The following is a 19,172-nucleotide window of genomic DNA, read 5'->3' as shown; positions in this document are numbered from 1 at the left end:
ATGCATTGCACTGCATTTCTTATTCATTTCTTTGTTAGTGGCTGGATTCATCAATTTAATATTAAAGTGATAGCCGTCGGCTCCATCCCAAAAAATGATAGGATATTGTAGGGCATCGTAGCATCGATGAGTTTCAGCAATTCTTAACAACTGAGCGTTTCGCTTATGAAGAATAATATCTCGAGGTAAAAACTGATCACCGACCATAACGATTGCCACTTCGTCGATAGTTGGAGCATTGTATCTACGCACATGTTGGCAAGGAGGCGTTTTGTCAGCGGAAATAACAATTTTATGCGTATCAGTAGGCATCAAATCGATGACTGTTTTGAACAGACGCACTAAATTATTATTTTCGTGGAAAAGATGTTGCAATTGGGAAACGATTGTCCTTTCAACGTTGGGAGAAATTTCGCAACGTGCATTCAATTCAGAATTTCTATCACTGATGAAGTACAATTGTAAAAATTTATGATTCTCGCCTGAGAATGGTAGAAGGGACCCTGCTCTATGATAAATTTGCCCTTTTACTTTGAAAGTAGACATAAATTGATCTGGATTTTCGATTTGGGCTCCAAACGACGTCATTTGGAAACATGAGTTGTATTTTCTGATTTGTGACAAAAAACGCTTAGATTCTGACGTAGTTCCAGTAAGGAAAGTCTTCAATGGCTCTGGTGCAGCCAATAGAGGAAGTTTAACTTTTCCTGAGGCGCAACACATTCCCATTGTTTCACCATTGAATTTCAAGGCTTTGCAATAGGGACATATTTTAGACATTGTCCCGATTTGAACACATCTACTCAAGCTATAATCATCGACTGGGCTGTACCTGAATGCCAGGCGATAACTTTTTAGGTTGCTCTGATTCCTCGGCACGCTTTCTTTTCTTACTTTCTCTATCAGCAGCAAGCCTGATTTCTTGCTGTTCTTGTGATTCCTTGGCACCCTTTCTTTTCTTACTTTCTCTATCAGCAGCAAACCTGATTTCTTGCTGTTCTTGTGATTCCTCGGCAGGCCTTCTTTTTTCACTTTCTCTTTTAGCAGCAAGTCTGCTTTCGCGTTGCTCTGGTAGTTCCTCGGCACACTTTCTGTTCTTTCTTTCTCTATCAGCCTCAAGCCTGTTTCCTTGCTGTTCTTTTGATTCCTCGGCACGCTTTCTGTTCTTTCTTTCTCTATCAGCCTCAAGCCTGTTTCCTTGCTATTCTTTTGATTCCTCGGCACGCTTTCTTTTCTGACTTTCTCTATCAGCAGCAAGTTTTTTGGCATAGACTCTTTGAGCATCTTCATCGGCTTTTGCCATTGTAAGTTCATCAGTCATTTTAAACTTAAACATTAATAGATTTCTACGTGAACATATATGTCTTAAATATCTTTAATGACGTCACCGTCATAGCAAAAATGACGACAACTAACTTCAAGATTAAATATCTTTAATGACGTCACCGTCATAGCAAAAATGACGACAACTAACTTCATGACGTCAGTCGACACAGAAACATGACGTCACCTGACAGACAGACACACAGACAGACAACTTATTTTTATATATATATATATATATATATATATATATATATATATATATATATATATATATATATAGATATATATATATATATATATATATATATGTATATATATATATATATATATATATATATATATATATATATATATATATATATATATATATATATATATATATATATATGTATATATATATATATATATATATATATATATATATATATATATATATATATATATATATATATATATATATATATATATATATGTTTTTAACTACGTAAAACTTGCGAATATACAACATTCTTTGTTGTCCCATTGTCTGTGCATATAAATAGATTGTCAGGCTTACCGACTCTTGAACATGCATATATAATGGTCCATGGGAAAACAATCCGTATTCAGATCTGTACCTCATGATTCTAATGATTGCCCTTGAGCTTTATTGATGGTGATTGCTAATCGACCATTCCCTGTGTCGCCGTCGTCATTTATATATCCCCCTGTGCCCCCCGGCGTCCCCGTTGAAGTTGTGTCCCTGTGTCCCGGTCGTCATTTATATTCTCTGTGTCCCGGTCGTCAGTTGTGTCCCGGTGTCCCAGTCTGTGATTTCTCTTTGAATTTCCTGGGCGTCATTTATATTCCTTGTGTCCCGGTGTCCCGGTCTGTATATACATTCGTTTTTGAATTGGTCTTTTTTTTAGTTTTTAGTTTTTTACCCTTATTTAGTTTTTTTTAGTTATACCTTCCCGCCACCCCAACACCTAGTTGGTGGGGGCGCTTCGTGCCCCCCCAAGCCCACCCGCGCGCGTAAGTCGTTACGCGCCATATTAGTTACGCGCCATTGTAGTTGTGTCCCTATGTCCTACCTGTGAATATATATATATATATATATATATATATATATATATATATATATATATATATATATATATATATATATATATATATGTATATATATATATATATATATATATATATATATATATATATATATATATATATATATATATATATATATATATATATATATATATATATATATATATATATATATTTATCTATATATATATATATATATATATATATATATATATATATATATATATATATATATATATATATATATATATATATATATATATATATATATATATATATATACTAGCTGTTGGGGTGGTGCGAAGTGCCACACCAACACCTAGTTGATGGGGCGCTTCGCGAACCCACCCCCCCCCCCAAGCCCCCCCGCGCGCGTAAGTCGTTACGCGCCATATTATTTACGCGCCATTGTAGCTTTGTCCCTGTGTCCCACCTGTGAATAGAGATAGATATAAATATATATTTTTAACTACGTAAAACATGCGAATATACAACATTCTTCGCTGTCCCATTGTCTGTGCATATAAATAGCATTTATATTCCCTGTGTCCCGGTCGTCATTTGTGTCCTGGTGTCCCAGTTTGTATTTTCTCTTTGAGTGTCCCGGTCGTCATTTATATTCCCTGTGTCCCAGTGTCCCGATCGTCATTTGTGTCCCGGTGTCCCGGTCTATAATTTCTATTCAAACAATCCCTGTGTCTCAGTCGTCAATTATATATCCCGCCTGTGCCCCCGGCGTCCCCGTTGTAGTTGTGTCCCTGCGTCCCGGTGGTCATTTATATTCCCGGTCGTGATTTGTGTCCGGGTGTCCCAGTCTGTAATTTTTCTTTGAGGTTCCTGGTCGTCATTTATATTCCCTCTGTGTCGGTCGTCATTTGTGTCCCGGTATGTAATTTATCTTTGAGTGTTTTTTCTTTTTAGTTTTTTTTAGTTTTTTACATTTTTTCAGTTTTTATTTCTTCTTTATTTTTCAGCGTCACTATGAAGTACATATCGCCGAACCTTTGTTTTTTAACTTAAATCTGGTAGGCATTGATGACCTTATCCAAGTCAAAATCCCAAACCCAATCATCATCGCTATCATTTTTAGTTTTGATATGTTTTGACTCTCGCTTTCCAGGTGGATTTTCATCTAACTGCGCGGTTTTGCGTTCTTTAGCCGCAAGCCTGTTTTCTTGCTGTTCTTGTGATTCCCCGGCACGCTTTCTTTTCTTACTTTCTCTATCAGCTGCAAGCCTGTTTTCTTGCTGTTCTTGTGATTCCTCGGCACGCTTTCTTTTCTTACTTTCTCTATCAGCAGCAAGTTTTTTGGCATAGACTCTTTGAGCAGCTTCCTCGGCTGTTGCCATTGTAGGTTCTTCAGTCATTTCACAATTAAACATTTTTCCGTGAACGCATGTCTTAAATACCATTAATGACGTCACCGTCATAGCAAAAATGACGACAACTAAATTCATCACGTCAGTCGACACAGAAACATGACGTCACCTGACAGACAGACACACAGACAGACAACTTATTTTTATATATATAGATATATATATATTTATTTTATTTTTATTTTTTTTAGTTTTCTTTTTCTCTTTTATTTTTAAGTTTTTTTCCTTATTTATTTTTTTTCTTTTTTAGTTTTTATTTGTTTTTTTTTAGTTTTTTACCTTTTTTTTTAGTTTTTTAGCCTTTGTTAGTTTTTTTCCTTTTAGTTTTTTTGCAGTTTATGCTTTTTTTTAGTTTTTTTCTTTTTTAGTTTTTAGTTTTTTACCTTCTTTTTAGCTTTTTCAGTATTTTTAGTTTTTTTTCTTTTTAGTTATTTTTTGTAGTTTTTACCTTTTTTTAGTTTTTTCTTCACAAAAATGACGTCACTCGACAGACAGAAAGACAGACATAACACACAAACAACTTATTTATATATATATAGATATATAGTATATATAAAGTATACATATATATATATATCTATATATATAAAAATAAGTTGTCTGTCTGTCTGTCTGTGGATCAGGTGACGTCATGATTCTGTGTCGGCTGACGTCATGTTTTCGACTGACGAAATTACGAAATTACATTGGGACACAAATGACGACCAGGACACCGGCACATAGGGAATATAAATGACGACCGGGACACTCAAAGAGAAAGCGACCGGGACACAAGGAATGTTCAATTAGCAATCACCATCAACAAAACACCGTCAACAAACCATCACAAATGACGACCGGGACACAGGGAGTATAAATGACGACCAGGACATAAGTAAAAAAAAAACTAAAAAAAAAGGTAAAAACTACAAAAAAACTAAAAAGAAAAAAACAAACTAAAAACTAATAAAAAAAACTAAAAAAGCTAAAAAACTAAAAAAACTAAAAAATAAAAAAAAAATAAAAAAAGGAAACAAAAAGAAAAATAAAGGAGAAAAACAAAACTAAAAAAATAAAAATAAAAAAAAACTAAAAAGAAAAAAGAAAAAAAAACTAAAAAAACTAAAAAATGTAAAAACCAAAAAAAAAACTAAAAAGACAAAAAGGGGAAAAATACAAAAATTTATTTCATCATTTACCATTTCAAAAACGAATGTATATACAGACTGGGACACCGGAATACAAATGACGACCGGGACACAGGGAATATAAATGACGACCGGGACACAGGGACACAACTACAACGGGGACGCCGGGGGGCACAGGGGGATATATAAATTACGATGGGGACACAGAGAATGTTCGATTAGCAATCACCATCAACAAAGCCCAAGGGCAATCATTAGAATCATGAGGTATAACTAAAAAAAAACTAAAAAAAAGGCAGAAAACTAAAACCTAAAAAAAAGACCAATTCAAAAACGAATGTATATACAGACTGGGACACCGGGACACGAATGACGACCGGGACACCGGGACACAAGGAATATCAATGACGCCCGGGACCCTCAAAGAGAATTCACAGACTGGGACACCGGGACATAAATGACGACCGGAACACATGGAATATAAATGACGACCGCGACACCGGGGGGCACACGGGGATATTTAAATGACGACGGCGACACAGGGAATCGTCGATTAGCAATCACCATCAACAAAGCTCAAGGGCAATCATTAGAATCATGAGGTATAGATCTGAATACGGATTGTTTTCCCATGGACCATTATATGTTGCATGTTCAAGAGTCGGTAAACCTGACAATCTATTTATATGCACAGACAATGGGACAGCAAAGAATGTTGTATAATCGCAAGTTTTACGTAGTTAAAAACATATATATATATATATATATATATATATCTATCTATATTCACAGGTGGGACATAGGGACACAACTACAATGGCGCGTAACTAATATGGCGCGTAACGACTTACGCGCGCGGGGGGGCTTGGGGGGGGGGGGCGCGAAGCGCCCCCACCAACTAGGTGTTGGGGTGGCGCGAAGCGCCACCCCAACAGCTAGTATATATATATATATATATATATATATATATATATATATATATATAGCTGAGTTGGTAAAGCGTTATGTTTCAGGTTCTAGGTCCGAGAGGCTCCAGGTTTGAACCTTGGCTTTAGCATTAATACAAAAGAAGAAAAAAACTAAAAAAGGTAAAAACTACAAAAAAACTAAAAAGAAAATATATATATATATTTATATACATCATCTTTTCCACAAAAATAATAATTTAGTGCTTCTGCTTAAAACAGCAATCGAATTGATGCCTCCTGATACGCAACTATCAACAAAGTGGCAATCGTTGTGGTCGGTGATCAGTTCTTACCTCGAGATAATATTCTTTATAGGCGAAACAATCAGTTGCTTAAACTCATCGATGCTACGATGCCCTACAATATCCAGACGAATATAAATGACGCCCGGGACACTCAAATAGAAATCACAGACTGGGACACCGGGACACAAATGACGACGGGGACACAGGGAATATAAATGACGACCCGGACACAGGGACACAACTACAATGGGGACGCCGGGGGGCACAGGGGGATATATAAATGACGACGGCAACAAAGGAAATGGTCGATTAGCAATCACCATCAACAAAGCTCAAGGGCAATCAATAGAATCATGAGGTATAGATCTGAATACGGATTGTTTTCCCATGGACCATTATGCGTTACATGTTCAAGAGTTGGTAAACCTGACAATCTATTTATATGCACAGACGATGGGACAGCAAAGAATGTTGTATATTCGCAAGTTTTAAGTAGTTAAAAACATATATATATATATATATATATATATATATATATATATATATATATATATATATATATATATATATATATTTATATATATATATATATATATATATATATATATATATATATATATATATATATATATATATATATATATATATATATATATATATATATATATCTATATTCACAGGTGGGACATAGGGACAAAACTACAATGGCGGGTAACTAATATGGCGCGTAACGACTTACGCGCGCGGGGGGGGCTTGGGGGGCGCGAAGCGCCCCCACCAACTAGGTGTTGGGGTGGCGTGAAGCGCCACCCCAACAGCTAGTATATATATATATATATATATATATATATATATATATATATATATATATATATATATATATATATATATATGTATATATATATATATATATATATATATATATATATATATATATATATATATATATATATATATATATATATATATATATAAATATATATATATATTAGGTGCTATGCAGGTCAGGAGAAAGAAGAAAATAAGTTACTAAGTAAATAAAGACAAAAACCAAACTCACAGCTTCCCCTTCTCCGGGGTTTTTCATCAGACAATTAATGTAGTTAAGCCTAATTGTTGAATCTTCAGTGTATTTTAGAACACAAGAATGTAAAATATTCCCATCACATTCATCAGGGCCATTCTGGCAGGTGAAATCCCAGCTATCACCATTTGGGGTAAACTGAAATGAGATTCTAAATTAAATTCGTCTTTTCTTAATTCTTTCTTAATTTCCTTAAGTCTAAATTCAGGGCTAATAACTCGTAACTATAATTGTTAGTTATAGCCGCAATTATCAAAGAATATCTGTTTTTGGATCCGAAGAAATATATATAACAGACCTAACTCCTTTGAAACTCTCCCGGTTTATATTTGTGTATATATGTGTAAGGCTCAACCTGGAAAGAACAACATAAGTATAAAAGTTATAATTTGTGTTTCTATGTTTTTGAAAGCACCAGAAAGGATATATTTTTTAGTTATCTAGGCTTCAAAAAGTATTTTATGTGGCCTTCTTATAGGGATAGAGCGTCTCGTACATAAATGTCATGTTTGTATTTGAATTTTCCTGCTGTTAGTGGCTTTAGAAAAACTCACTTGTAAAACTGCAAAATCACTATTTTTTTTTTTTAATGACTAATCACCACTTGTCAAAACAGAATCACAGAGCATGAAAAAAAATATAAAAACATTGGACATTCAGTAAAATGGTAACCCTGGTCCTCCAGCCAATGGGTCATTTCCGAGTAACCAAAGCAGCTTTGAGGGAAACTTGCATGCAGATGCTGCTTACCGGCCTTCCTCTTTCATTTTTGGAATGATTCTTAAATCTCTGACTAAACAAAGTTGATTATAAGATCTTACCGTTGCCTTTCCAAAAGGGATCAAAGTTAGGTTCATGAAGCCAACAAGGTCATTCCAGGTCGGTACAAGTTGAAGCTTGATGAAGTTTCGGCTGTCATGACTGAGACTTTCGTAGTAGACATCCAGGTTGACTATTGAATTCTAAAAAAAATTAAGACACGTTAATTTCAGTGAATGTTTAAATTAATTTGATAGTGTTCAGTGTCAGAGGTTCGGTCAATGGAGAGGAGAGAAAAAATTTTAGAGTTACAAAAAGTAAACCACCCCACCGCCCCTTCTTCATAATAGGTGTTATACAATTAAACGTTTTTTTTCGTTCTTTTTATTTCTCTTGATTTCCCTTCGGCTGCTCAATTTCACTTTGGGGAGAATTTTTCAAATTGGAATCTTAGGAGGGAATTTTTTTGTGGGGAGTGGGAATGAGTTTTTGGAGGGAATTTTACTTGTGGGGATTTTTTTTGGGGGGCTGATTGTTCGAGGTGCAATTTTCTGGGGGAGATAATGCAACACCATAGCTTTCATACTTTACGCCTAGCAATAATGGAAGAAAAACACTTGACCAGACCAAACAGTTCGTGGTAACGAACTGTAGTAAGGAGCGATCCTGTTCAATAGTAGCCGTAACTCTAAAAAATGAAATTTCGTCAAGTTTCGTCAAGTTTAGTCTTGCCCATTAGAAGTTACAAGCCTGAGAAAATTTGCCTTATTTTAGAAATAGGGAGAAACACCCTTTAAAAGTCATAGAATCTTAACGAATCACATCATCAGATCAAGCGTATCAGAGAACCCTACTGTAGAAGCTTCAAGCTCTTATCTGCAAAAATGTGGAATTTTGTAATTTTTTTTCCAGAAGACAGATCACGGATGCATGTTCATTTGTTTTTTTCCAGGGGTGATCGTATCGACCCAGTGGTCCTAGAATGTCGTAAGAGGGCTGATTCTAACGGGAATTAAAAGCTCTAGTGGCTTTTTTAAGTGACCAAAAATCGGAGGGTACCTAGGCCCCCTCCGACGCTCTTATCTTCCCAAGACACCAGATCAAAATTTTTGAATGGCCATTTTGTTTTGCATAGTCGAAAAATCTGATAATTTTGTCTTTTGGGACGACTTAATCCCCCACAGTCCCCTGGGAAGGGGCTGCAAGTTACAAACTTTCACCATTGTTTTCATATTGTAATGATTATTTGGAAGTGTACAGACGTTTTCAGAGGGGACTTTTTCGCGTTGAGGGGGGGTTATATGGGAAAATCTCTCCCTGGAAGAATATACCATAAGGGAAGAGAATTTCTATGAAGGGGGTGCGGGATTTTAAAGCATCATCAAAAAAAAAAACAACGAGAAAATAAATAAAGGTTTTTTCAGCTGGAAGTAAGGAGCAACACTAAAACATAAATAAAACAGAAATTATTAAGTATATAAAGGGGTCCATCCCCTCCAATATACCTCGCTCTTTACGCTAAGTATTGTTAGTAATTTCAACTATTTATTCTACGACCTTTGTGGTTCAGGGGTTATTCTTAAAGAATTGGGACAAAATTCATGCTTTAGTGTAAAGAGTGAGGTATTGACGAGTGGGGGGAGCCCCCCATATACATAATAAAAGTATACAAATATAGATGTTCGTTATGTAAGTTAATTCGTAAGTTACGTATATTTATTACTGATAAAAACATTCGTAAGAAAATAAAAAGTTCTAGTCGCCTTTCTAAGTAACCAAAAATTGGAGGGCAACTAGGCCTCATCCCCCACCCAATTTTTTTTATCAAAATTGTCCTATCAAAACTATGAGAAAGCCATTTAGCCAAAAAATAATTAATATACAAATTTTATTTGATTATTTATATGCGGTGAGCCAAAATCAAAACATGCATTAATTCAAAAACGATTATAAATTAGTTTTAATAAAACAAGTTTTTTCAGCTGCAAATAAAGAGCGACATTAGAACTTAAAACGAACGAAAATTATTTCGTAAATGAAAGGGGTTGTCCTCTCCTCAACGCCTCGCTCTTTATGCTAAAGTTTTTTACTGTTTTAACAAGTAGAGTTGTGAGAAAGAGTCAAACTTTAGCACAAAGAGTGAGGCGTTGAGAAGGGGACAACCTCTTTCGTATACGAAATAATTTCTGTTCGTTTTAAGTTTTAATGTCGCTCCTTACTTGTAGTTGAAAAAAATTGTTTTTTTTTATTCTAATATCATCTAGGCCTATATGGAGAACCTAGGCAGTGTTGCCAATTCATAGAGGTGTAGCAAGGGAGGCTTTCTTTTCATTTTTTAAAATGAATATACAAATAAAACTATTTCTCAAAATATAAAAGACAATATCCCCCTTCCTTTTGACAATTGGTACTCCTGAACCAAATATTTACAAAAATAAACTAATGAAATAATTTAACAGCTTCCATCCATCGTCATCATTATCATTTATTTTGTTCAAAATATATCACAAACAAGTGGGAAAACGCAAACGAGTGGATAAACCTAGGGTCTTCGAAAGCAGGTGTACGGAGGGATCCATTAAACCTTTATAAAACTACAAACTAACACCACACACGAAATAATTAAAATTATCTATTAAGTACCAACTAGAAAATGGCTCGAATAAAATAAGTGACGTCATACTTGAACAAGAAAGAAAAGAAAAGAGAAATAATTGGAAAAGATTAAAGGGAGAAAATAAGCAAAATGAAGAAAAACATATTGGACAAAAACTAGGGAAAGACCTGTCATAAAGCTGCCTCTGCGGAGAGACACAGAGAGATATCAGAAGGGATGATCTGCTGTTAATGATCGTTTAGTTACAGCAAATCTATGAGAAGAACTATGCAAAGAGGATGAGCACCTACCAAAGCCTGTTCGTGCAAAAAAAAAAAAATGCTGCTGTAGGGACGGTAGAAGTTTACCTTGAAAAACAGAACATGCTACATAAATATTTTTTTCAGCTACAATACAGCAGCGCTGCCTAAGCAAGGAGCGATTTGGGTACAATGTTTTTTTTATTTATTCATTTTTTTTTTCACCAAGGCACTTTGTGTAAAAGGAATTGTCGCAGAGACTTCGAGCTCATTTGATTGGAGATTGAAGGTTCTGGTGCCCTTTTAAAGAATCGAAAGTGCTTGGAGGGGAACTGGTCCCCCACGCTTTTCATATTCTTAAGCAGTTCTAATAGAAATTTTGTGATATCCATTGTGTTTACCATTGTTACCATAAAAAATGTTTATAGAAGGGGGTGGTTATATAAACTTGGGAGTCTCAATGGATTTGAAATTAAAAGTTATAGTTGTCCATACCTTCTTATCCAAAAATGTATCCGACCAAATTTTCGAGATGGCCATTTTGCTCCAAATAGTCCAAAGGTCACATAGTAATATCTTCAGGGTTGACACAACCTCTAGAGCTGGGGGGCATGGGTTGTAAGCTATTCCGAAGGAGCATACAAGTCTTTTATTAAAATTGAAAATTCTAGTTTCCTTTTAAGAGTCAAAAGTGATTAGAGGGTAATTAGTCCCCCTCCCCTCGTCTATTGCTTTCCAAAACACATCAAAATTTTGATACAACCTATTTTGTTTAGCATAGTTGAAAGGTCCAGTAATTATATCTTAGGGGGTGTTAAACCCCCACAGCTCTTAGGGTAAGGGCTGTAAGTATGGCATTTCATCCATTGCTTGAATATATTATTATATAATTATATAAATATATTATATATATTATATAAATCATTGAGAAATGTGAGTATGTTCGACCTTTATTTTCCGAAAAGACGAAGGGCAATTGGTTGTTTGATTATACATTATAACTGATTTAGTTTTATTCCAAAAAATAAATAAAAACATGGTACGTGCAGACGGTCATAACAAAACCCAGGAATGACTGAGTATATTAATTTGAACTTCCAGGAAATAATAGGGGAGTTGATCAGTTGACAAAAAAAAACAGTATTTTCATGCTACTACTCTTACTACAGCAACTACCGTTACTACTACTGCTACAGCTACTACTACTACTGCTACTACTATTGCTACTACTGCTGCTACTAGTAGTTCTATTACTAATACAACTAGTAATGCTGCTAATAGGACTGTCACGTATGGGGGCAGGGGGACATCCTCCCCAATACTTTTGGGCTTTCGGTAAAAAATATGAGCCAGTAAAATCACTGCGCGAAACACCACGATTTTTCTGACTCCGCCAAAATTTTCTGCTCTATTAAATAAAGACCACGAAAATACTGACATGTCACCCACAGAAATCTTGAACTTTTTTTGTTAACGCAGCAGTCTTAGTGATATCTGCGATGATTTTACAGATGGTGCCATAATTTTCCATTTGGTTATATTAAGATCGCAGAAAAAGTGACATGATATTTACCAAAATCTTAATCTCGGTTGGTAAATGAAGCGGTTTTACCGACTCGAGTAGTGATTTTGCGTACCGTATTCAAAACGGACCTAATTATTGATAAAAAAAAGTTGGTAGAAATGACCAGCTAGTCGTTAAAATTCCTCGCTCCCTCCCAAACATTTTGGGAATTATTTTTGAAAAAGGGGGAAACTGCCCTTAAAAGTCAAGGAATCTTAATGAAAATCATACCATCAGATTCAGCATAACCAAGAATCCGAATGTAAGTTTCCATCTACAACAATACGGAATTTTGTATTTTTGCCAAAGAAAGATAACGGATGTGTGTTAACTTGTTTTTTTTTTCTAGGAATGATCCTAACAAGCCAATACTCCTAGAATATTAAAAAAGGGCTCATTCGAACAAAAATTAAAAGTTCTACTGCCCTTTTTAAGTGAAAAATAAGATTGGAAGGCATCTGCCCCCCTCCCTACCCACCTTTTTCCTAAAAGTTGATCGATCAAAATTCTGAGATAGCCATTTTGTTCAATATAGTTGAAAAGCCCAGTAACTATGTCTTTGATGATAAAATAACCTACATAGCTCCTGGGGGAAGGTTTGTAAGATAGGAAATTTGCCCATTGCTTATTTATAGTACTTCTTACTAGGAAGGATACAGACATTTTTCAGGACGGGGAGAGAATTTTCTACTGGTGAAATTTTCTTCAGGGACTATTTTCCGTGTGGAGGGAAGTTCTTGGGGGTGAACTTTCCAACGGAAATTTTACACCGGGTGGAATATGCCAAGATTCCTATACAAAATTAATTTTATCTGTCTTCTTTTTTCTTTGCCGACTCAATTCTACATGTGGAGATATTAAGGCGAATTGCCCGGGAGAAATATTTATCGGGTTGGAATTATCTAGAGTATCTATCCGTAGGTGGGGGGACTTTCTGCGGGAGAGTATTCTACTGGATAAATTCTCCTGGGGGAATTTTCTGTAAAGTATCTTTCTAGTAGGGGACGGTATGTATTTGAGAGAAGAATCTTCCACGGAGAGGGGATCTTCAGCATGATTTTTAACAAGAAATTAAAGTTTTTTAGTCCACTTTCAATAGAAAGTGGACTAAGAAAATTCTTTCGGTCAGAATTGTCTGCAAGAAATTTTTCAGGAGTAATTTTTAGCTAGAATGGGATTGTCTGGGGGAATTTTCATGATCAGGAGATTTTATATGGGAAGAACTTTGCATGGAGGGGGAGAAGAAGGAATTTCTCTGAGAAGAAGGAATTTCCCATGGAGGGGAGCTGGATTTACCGGTATTATCTAAAAATTATTTGTTTCGTTTTCGCCACTTAAGAATGGTTAATATTATTTTCCACTTCCTCTTGGAACATTTCAAAGTTCTGCATATAGTTGAACATTTTTTCAACGCCATAGTTTTTCTGCACTTTTAAGGAGGGTTTTTATTATTCTATTGAAATGATCCGTATGTTTCAGTATTCGCTCTTGAAGAATTGGGACAAAAGTCAAACTTTAGCGTGAAAACTGAGGTGTTGAGGAGGGGACAGCCTCCTCATACATGTTGCAAATAATCTTGGTTTTATACGGGGAGATCCTAACATTGGGAAGGTAGTTTTGGGATAAGAACGTTCCAGAGGAAATTATACACGAGGGGAAACTTTGCCAAAATTAATATGCGAATTCTGTTTTAATTGTTTATGTAAGATGAGCCAAATTTGAACCTGCATCAGTTAAAAAACGTTCAGAAATCAAATAAAAAAAGTAAGGTGCGGCATCAAAACTTGGAACGAACAGAAATTATTTCGTATACGATAGGATCTATCCTTTCCTCAACGCCTTGCTATTTACGCTAAAGGTTGCCTCTTTTAACAACTCAACTTTATAAAGTAATAACAAACTTTAGCGTAACGAGAGAGACGTTGAAGAGGGGATAGCCCTTTTCATATACATAATAAATCCTGTTCGTTTTAATTTTTAATGTCGCTCCTTATTTTCAGTTAAAAAACTTTTCTTTATATTTAATTTAAAAGAAAAGTTTGTTCTTTTTATTTCATACTCTGTTGTTCAACACATTGAGGAGACAAAACGATATCGTGCTATGCCCAGGTCCTCTAATAGGTTGTAGAATCTTTTGTGTAGTCGGAGTCGTATTGTATTTTGTATGCGCATGTAGTTGATTAAACATAAAATTGATTAGGGGATTTGGGATGGTTTCAAGGTGGTTTCTTTATGCAAGCTGGGAATTACAGCGTATAACTCGCCCAGTATAGATGAGAGTATACAACATCTTAAAAAAGAGGAAGACTAAAAAACAGCTGTTAAAACAGCTGTTTTCAATAAAAAGAGCTGTTTTCTGTTTTTCAAAAAACGGAACAGAAAGTAGAATCAGGTAACCTGTTTTTGACGGACCTGTTTCTGTTTCTATTCTGTTTTTTTTTTATCTGTTTTTGTCACATTTCTATTTCTCAGAAAAGCAGAACCAGTGCTGATGTTTAATTACAACTTTGCTTAATGGTATGAAGGTGGATTTTTCAGGGAATATTCAGGGGGAAGGTAAACTGAATCACAACACGCCGTCTTTATGCAAGTTGACAAAAGGACGTGTCAGTAATATCTTAGGAACAGTTTCATGCGTAAAGTTCAAACTTGCAGGGCTTGTCTTGGGGGGTGTTGAACTAGCCAAATTACAATATTTGCACCCTAATTCTGCTTATTCTACTCACACTACTATTGCTAGTACTGCTACTACTATTGCTACTGCTACTAAAACTACTACTGTTAACTCTACTGCTGCTACTACTACTGGTACTAATAGTACTACTGCTAAAACTAAGAGTATTAACGCAAAAAATTTGGGAATGTTGAAACAGTATTGAACTAAATTGACGTACCCTATACGCATACAGGTTGTCAAGAGAGTCTATCATTAGTGCTTCAGGAACGGCTATTATGGTGTCAAGTTGAAATTTTTAGTGTGTGATCAGGGGAATGTTGGAGACAACAAAAGGTACTATATGCATGCTGCTAGTAATGGTACTACTGGTAAAGATAAAGGCCGTAAAGGTTAATTTTCAACTAAATCAAAACGAACTACGAGCATGAAGGTCGTGGAAAGGGTGAAACAGCAATATCCCCAAAAATGGCTTACATTATTAAGTTGGAGACTTCAGGGTAAGCCGTGGCTGATTTTGAAACTTGCCTGAGGCCACTATATATATGCCACTTTGTTAATACTGCTGCTGCGATAGACGTAACTAATGACACTAAGGGCATTAAGGTAAGTTTCAGTTACATAAAGTCAGTCAGCGCTATCATAGCGAGCAATATTGAATGAGCTAATCTGATTGGGACAATTTTTCAGGAACAACAATGCCCCCTTCCCAGGCTGATTAGCAAACAAGTCCAAAACTGTTGACAACTTCAAAAAAGCAATTGACCGAGACTGGGCAGCGATGGAGTGGAAACTACACTGGGAGGCCAGTGGATCTACTCAACGGAACTAGACAACGCACTTCCACCTCCATCACTCAACCGGCGAATCTACAGGATGTTCACCCAACCTTATTCGCCGGCCAGTGCGATTTAAGGTAATTTAAGGTAATAAAAAAAAAACTATATGATGCAGGTTTTCAAAGATAGAACAATATCTAGTCAATACAGCGCTATCATAGCGAGCAATATTGAATGAGCTAATCTGATTGGGACAATTTTTCAGGAACAACAATGCCCCCTTCCCAGGCTGATTAGTTTTCCAAACAAGTCCATTCAAAATTTTGAGATAGCCATTTCGTTATGCGTAGTCGAACGGTTCAGTATTTGTGTCTCTAGGGATATGGGGTATATTAACCCCCATGGTTGTGCAATTTCTCTGTTATGCCTTGAAAATAAATGTTGATTTAGGACTAAATCAAAAGGCCCTGTATCTATGCTGATTGGAATTAAGATGTTTGAGCAATACCCCCAGGACGACTGATTTTTAGTTTGAAACTTTCAGAGCTACTGCTATTACCACTTTTGCTCTTACAATTTAATTGAATCAAAAGAGCGTAGATACAATTATTTGAGAAAGATATCAAGTTTTTTTTCCAGGTAATTTTGAGGAGGGATAAAACTATTTATGTTCAGATTTATATCTGTGAAAAGACTGTATCGTTAAAAATTGTTTTAATATTTTCTCCAACACACAAAAAACAAGCCAAGCTATGGATTCTTACAGGAAAAAATTAAAAGAATTAAGATATTATTTTATTTTTTCATGAAAAGACTACTTCAGTAACGAAAGAAAACAAAAAATTGAAGACTTTTTTTCACGATATAATCTTTTTCAACAAAACTAAAGAGTAGAAATAAAGTCAAACAATCTTCCAAAGGTAAAACTACCACAAATCACAATTAATAAGACTGACTTAGCAACAGTGAAGACTAATGGAGGATGAGGGAACGGGTGTGACTAATATTTGGTTTAAAAGAAAGAAAAGAATCAAGAAACACACCGAAAAAATTCGACGTAGTAGGTTGCGGTATAATATCGTCCCTATAAGTCAAGATAATTGTCTCCCATACCTTGCACATACGACAGCAGGTCCTGAAAAGTACAATAGCAGTATTCTAGCTTTTATAAGCCCAACTATTTAACCAGCACCACTCCTTCAATTTATCAAGAAGACTTTGAGCCACGAAGTGGCAGAGAGTAGGCTCACTACCTACCATGTTCTGAAGCGATGATTTGTGTATAGTGAACACAAAAAAAAAATAATAAATACCTTAGCCATGGCTGTTACAACTAAAAATACGGCCAAAACAAGCAAAATTCTTTTCATCATCTCGATCTGAATTCCCTTGCTCAACTGACTAAAGTATATCAAATAGATAATTAGAGACAGCAAACGCAACTTAGTGTTCTGGGTGCACGAAATTAATTATTAACAGACCTTCAATTAAACGAAAATCCAGTAAGTTTGAAAAATTATTTTCTCTTAATATCGAAAACAAAAATTTAGTTAATTGGTTAAGTAAGAAAATTACCTAATTATACAAATCCATGAAAATGTGGGGAAAAGTAAGATTTTTCTTCAGTTTATATCAAGCCAAAAGAAACAGTCCTTTTTAAATTTTTGAATTGAAAAGGGAATAGTTGTGGGAAAAGTCAAGTCATGGCCAATTGTAGAAAAAGCCAATACAAATTGTCCAATTAAATGGGCATCAAGTGCAAGGTTAACTTTACCCCTTTGATTGCCGATGTTACTGTCTCCCACTTATGCTACACCTCTGATGCATGTCACTCCACAATGCCGAACTAGAGTCAACCTGTTGAGGTTCTACCTTGCCTTTTCGCAATTATAATTGTCAAATTGACAATTATAACTGACAATTGTCGATTATAACTGACGAAGGCAAATTGTTTATGTATAGTCCAATTTGCCTATATATAGCCAAATTTGCCTATATATAGGCAGATATTGTCAGTATATCCATACTTTAAGCCGCGGGCATAGGCTAGATGGCATCAGGCATCCGTGCCTTTGAGCAATGAACATGGGCGTGAAAAAAGACTCTATTGTTGGTATACGCTTAGCGATTGATTACCGCTAGAGAAATAGGCTAAACATTCAACGGCTTTAAGCATCCTTGCTTAAAGCAGTGAACATGGGCCTGATGGAGTCCGACATGAAAAAGGATGTATATTGTTGGTATATGTGTAGCGGAGGGCTACCGCTAGAACAGCGCTCTAACTCTAGCTACGGCTTGAAGGCCTCCGTGCTTTTGAGCGATGAACATGGGCATGGAAAAGGAACTATATTGTTGGTCTATATTTAGGGATTGATTATCGCCAGAGAAATGAATATGGATGGAAATAAGAGTCCAATCCAAAGCCTACAAGGGCCTCCTATCTGCCTTGACTCTTATGCAAGTGAACTTGCAATCATAAACCAAGACTTTTGGGCAGAAAAAGGTATTTTTCAAAATATTCTGGATATTAGATGCTTAAATGTATTGACAAACATCAAAAATCTTCGACAGTTTTCCCCTAGGTTATTGTGTTTTAAAGTCCCCTTCTCAATTAGTATCCCTGATCTTAGATACTTTAATATATCAACAAATACCAAAAATCTTGGACAGTTTTCCTCCATGTGATTGTGCATTAGACAAGAATACAGAAATGTTTTTCATGTGCTTGAGCTCTCTTCGACACTGATTTTATGGATTTAGTGATTTGTCTTATGAAGGACTCATTTGGTACTTCAAAACCAATAGGTATTTCACCTTCAAATTTCTGCAAAAGATTTTCTTATTATGGTAGAAAAAAAGCTTCTGAATCTGAAATAAAGGGAAACCGACGAAAATAAATCGAAGAATATTTCGAAAAATTTTATAAGCATGCATAGAACTTCAGCAACCACCAATTCAAATGTATAAACATGATTGGATGTCAGATTGTATTCCTTTGTTGATTACATTTTTATCTATTTTCAAAATTTTTACCCCCCCCCCCCCCTCATTAAAAATAATCCTTCACACATGTTTACCATATAGCGGACCAAAAAAAATATTTATTGATCTTGTGGAATCATCTTTGATCAGCAGCTATTGAAATACGTATGAAAAATTATCAATATTTGAGAATTTCAACGTAGACCTAAGGCCAAGGGCGTATCCAGGATTTTGATTATTTTTTTTGTAGGGGGGACAAAAAACTTTTAAATTGCACCAAAATTTCGTTTACCTTCATTCTTTTATTTTCTTATGGATTGGAAAAAATGTCGGGGTGAGGGGT

The 19,172-nt window shown here is 35.4% G+C and overlaps 1 protein-coding gene across 3 annotated transcripts in view; it reads right to left on the bottom strand.

The window, feature by feature from the left end:
- LOC136026069 (GILT-like protein 1) overlaps nucleotides 1-19,172 on the bottom strand; it is a 63,080-nt gene that overhangs the window by 18,938 nt on the left and 24,970 nt on the right. For 2 of the 3 annotated variants that reach the window (XM_065702264.1, XM_065702265.1), the window contains exons 2-3: nucleotides 8,037-8,177; nucleotides 7,192-7,353 (exon numbers count right to left, since the gene is read on the bottom strand). In XM_065702264.1, coding sequence (XP_065558336.1) covers nucleotides 7,192-7,353; nucleotides 8,037-8,177 — 303 coding nt within the window. Of the gene's footprint in view, nucleotides 1-7,191; nucleotides 7,354-8,036; nucleotides 8,178-17,160; nucleotides 17,297-19,172 lie in introns of those variants that run through there. The other variant, XM_065702262.1, reaches the window with a different exon arrangement.

The sequence above is a fragment of the Artemia franciscana genome, chromosome 4 (assembly GCF_032884065.1).
Source record: "Artemia franciscana chromosome 4, ASM3288406v1, whole genome shotgun sequence".
NCBI classification, from domain to species: Eukaryota; Metazoa; Arthropoda; class Branchiopoda; order Anostraca; family Artemiidae; genus Artemia; species Artemia franciscana.
This window is presented reverse-complemented; position numbering and strand designations above follow the sequence as displayed.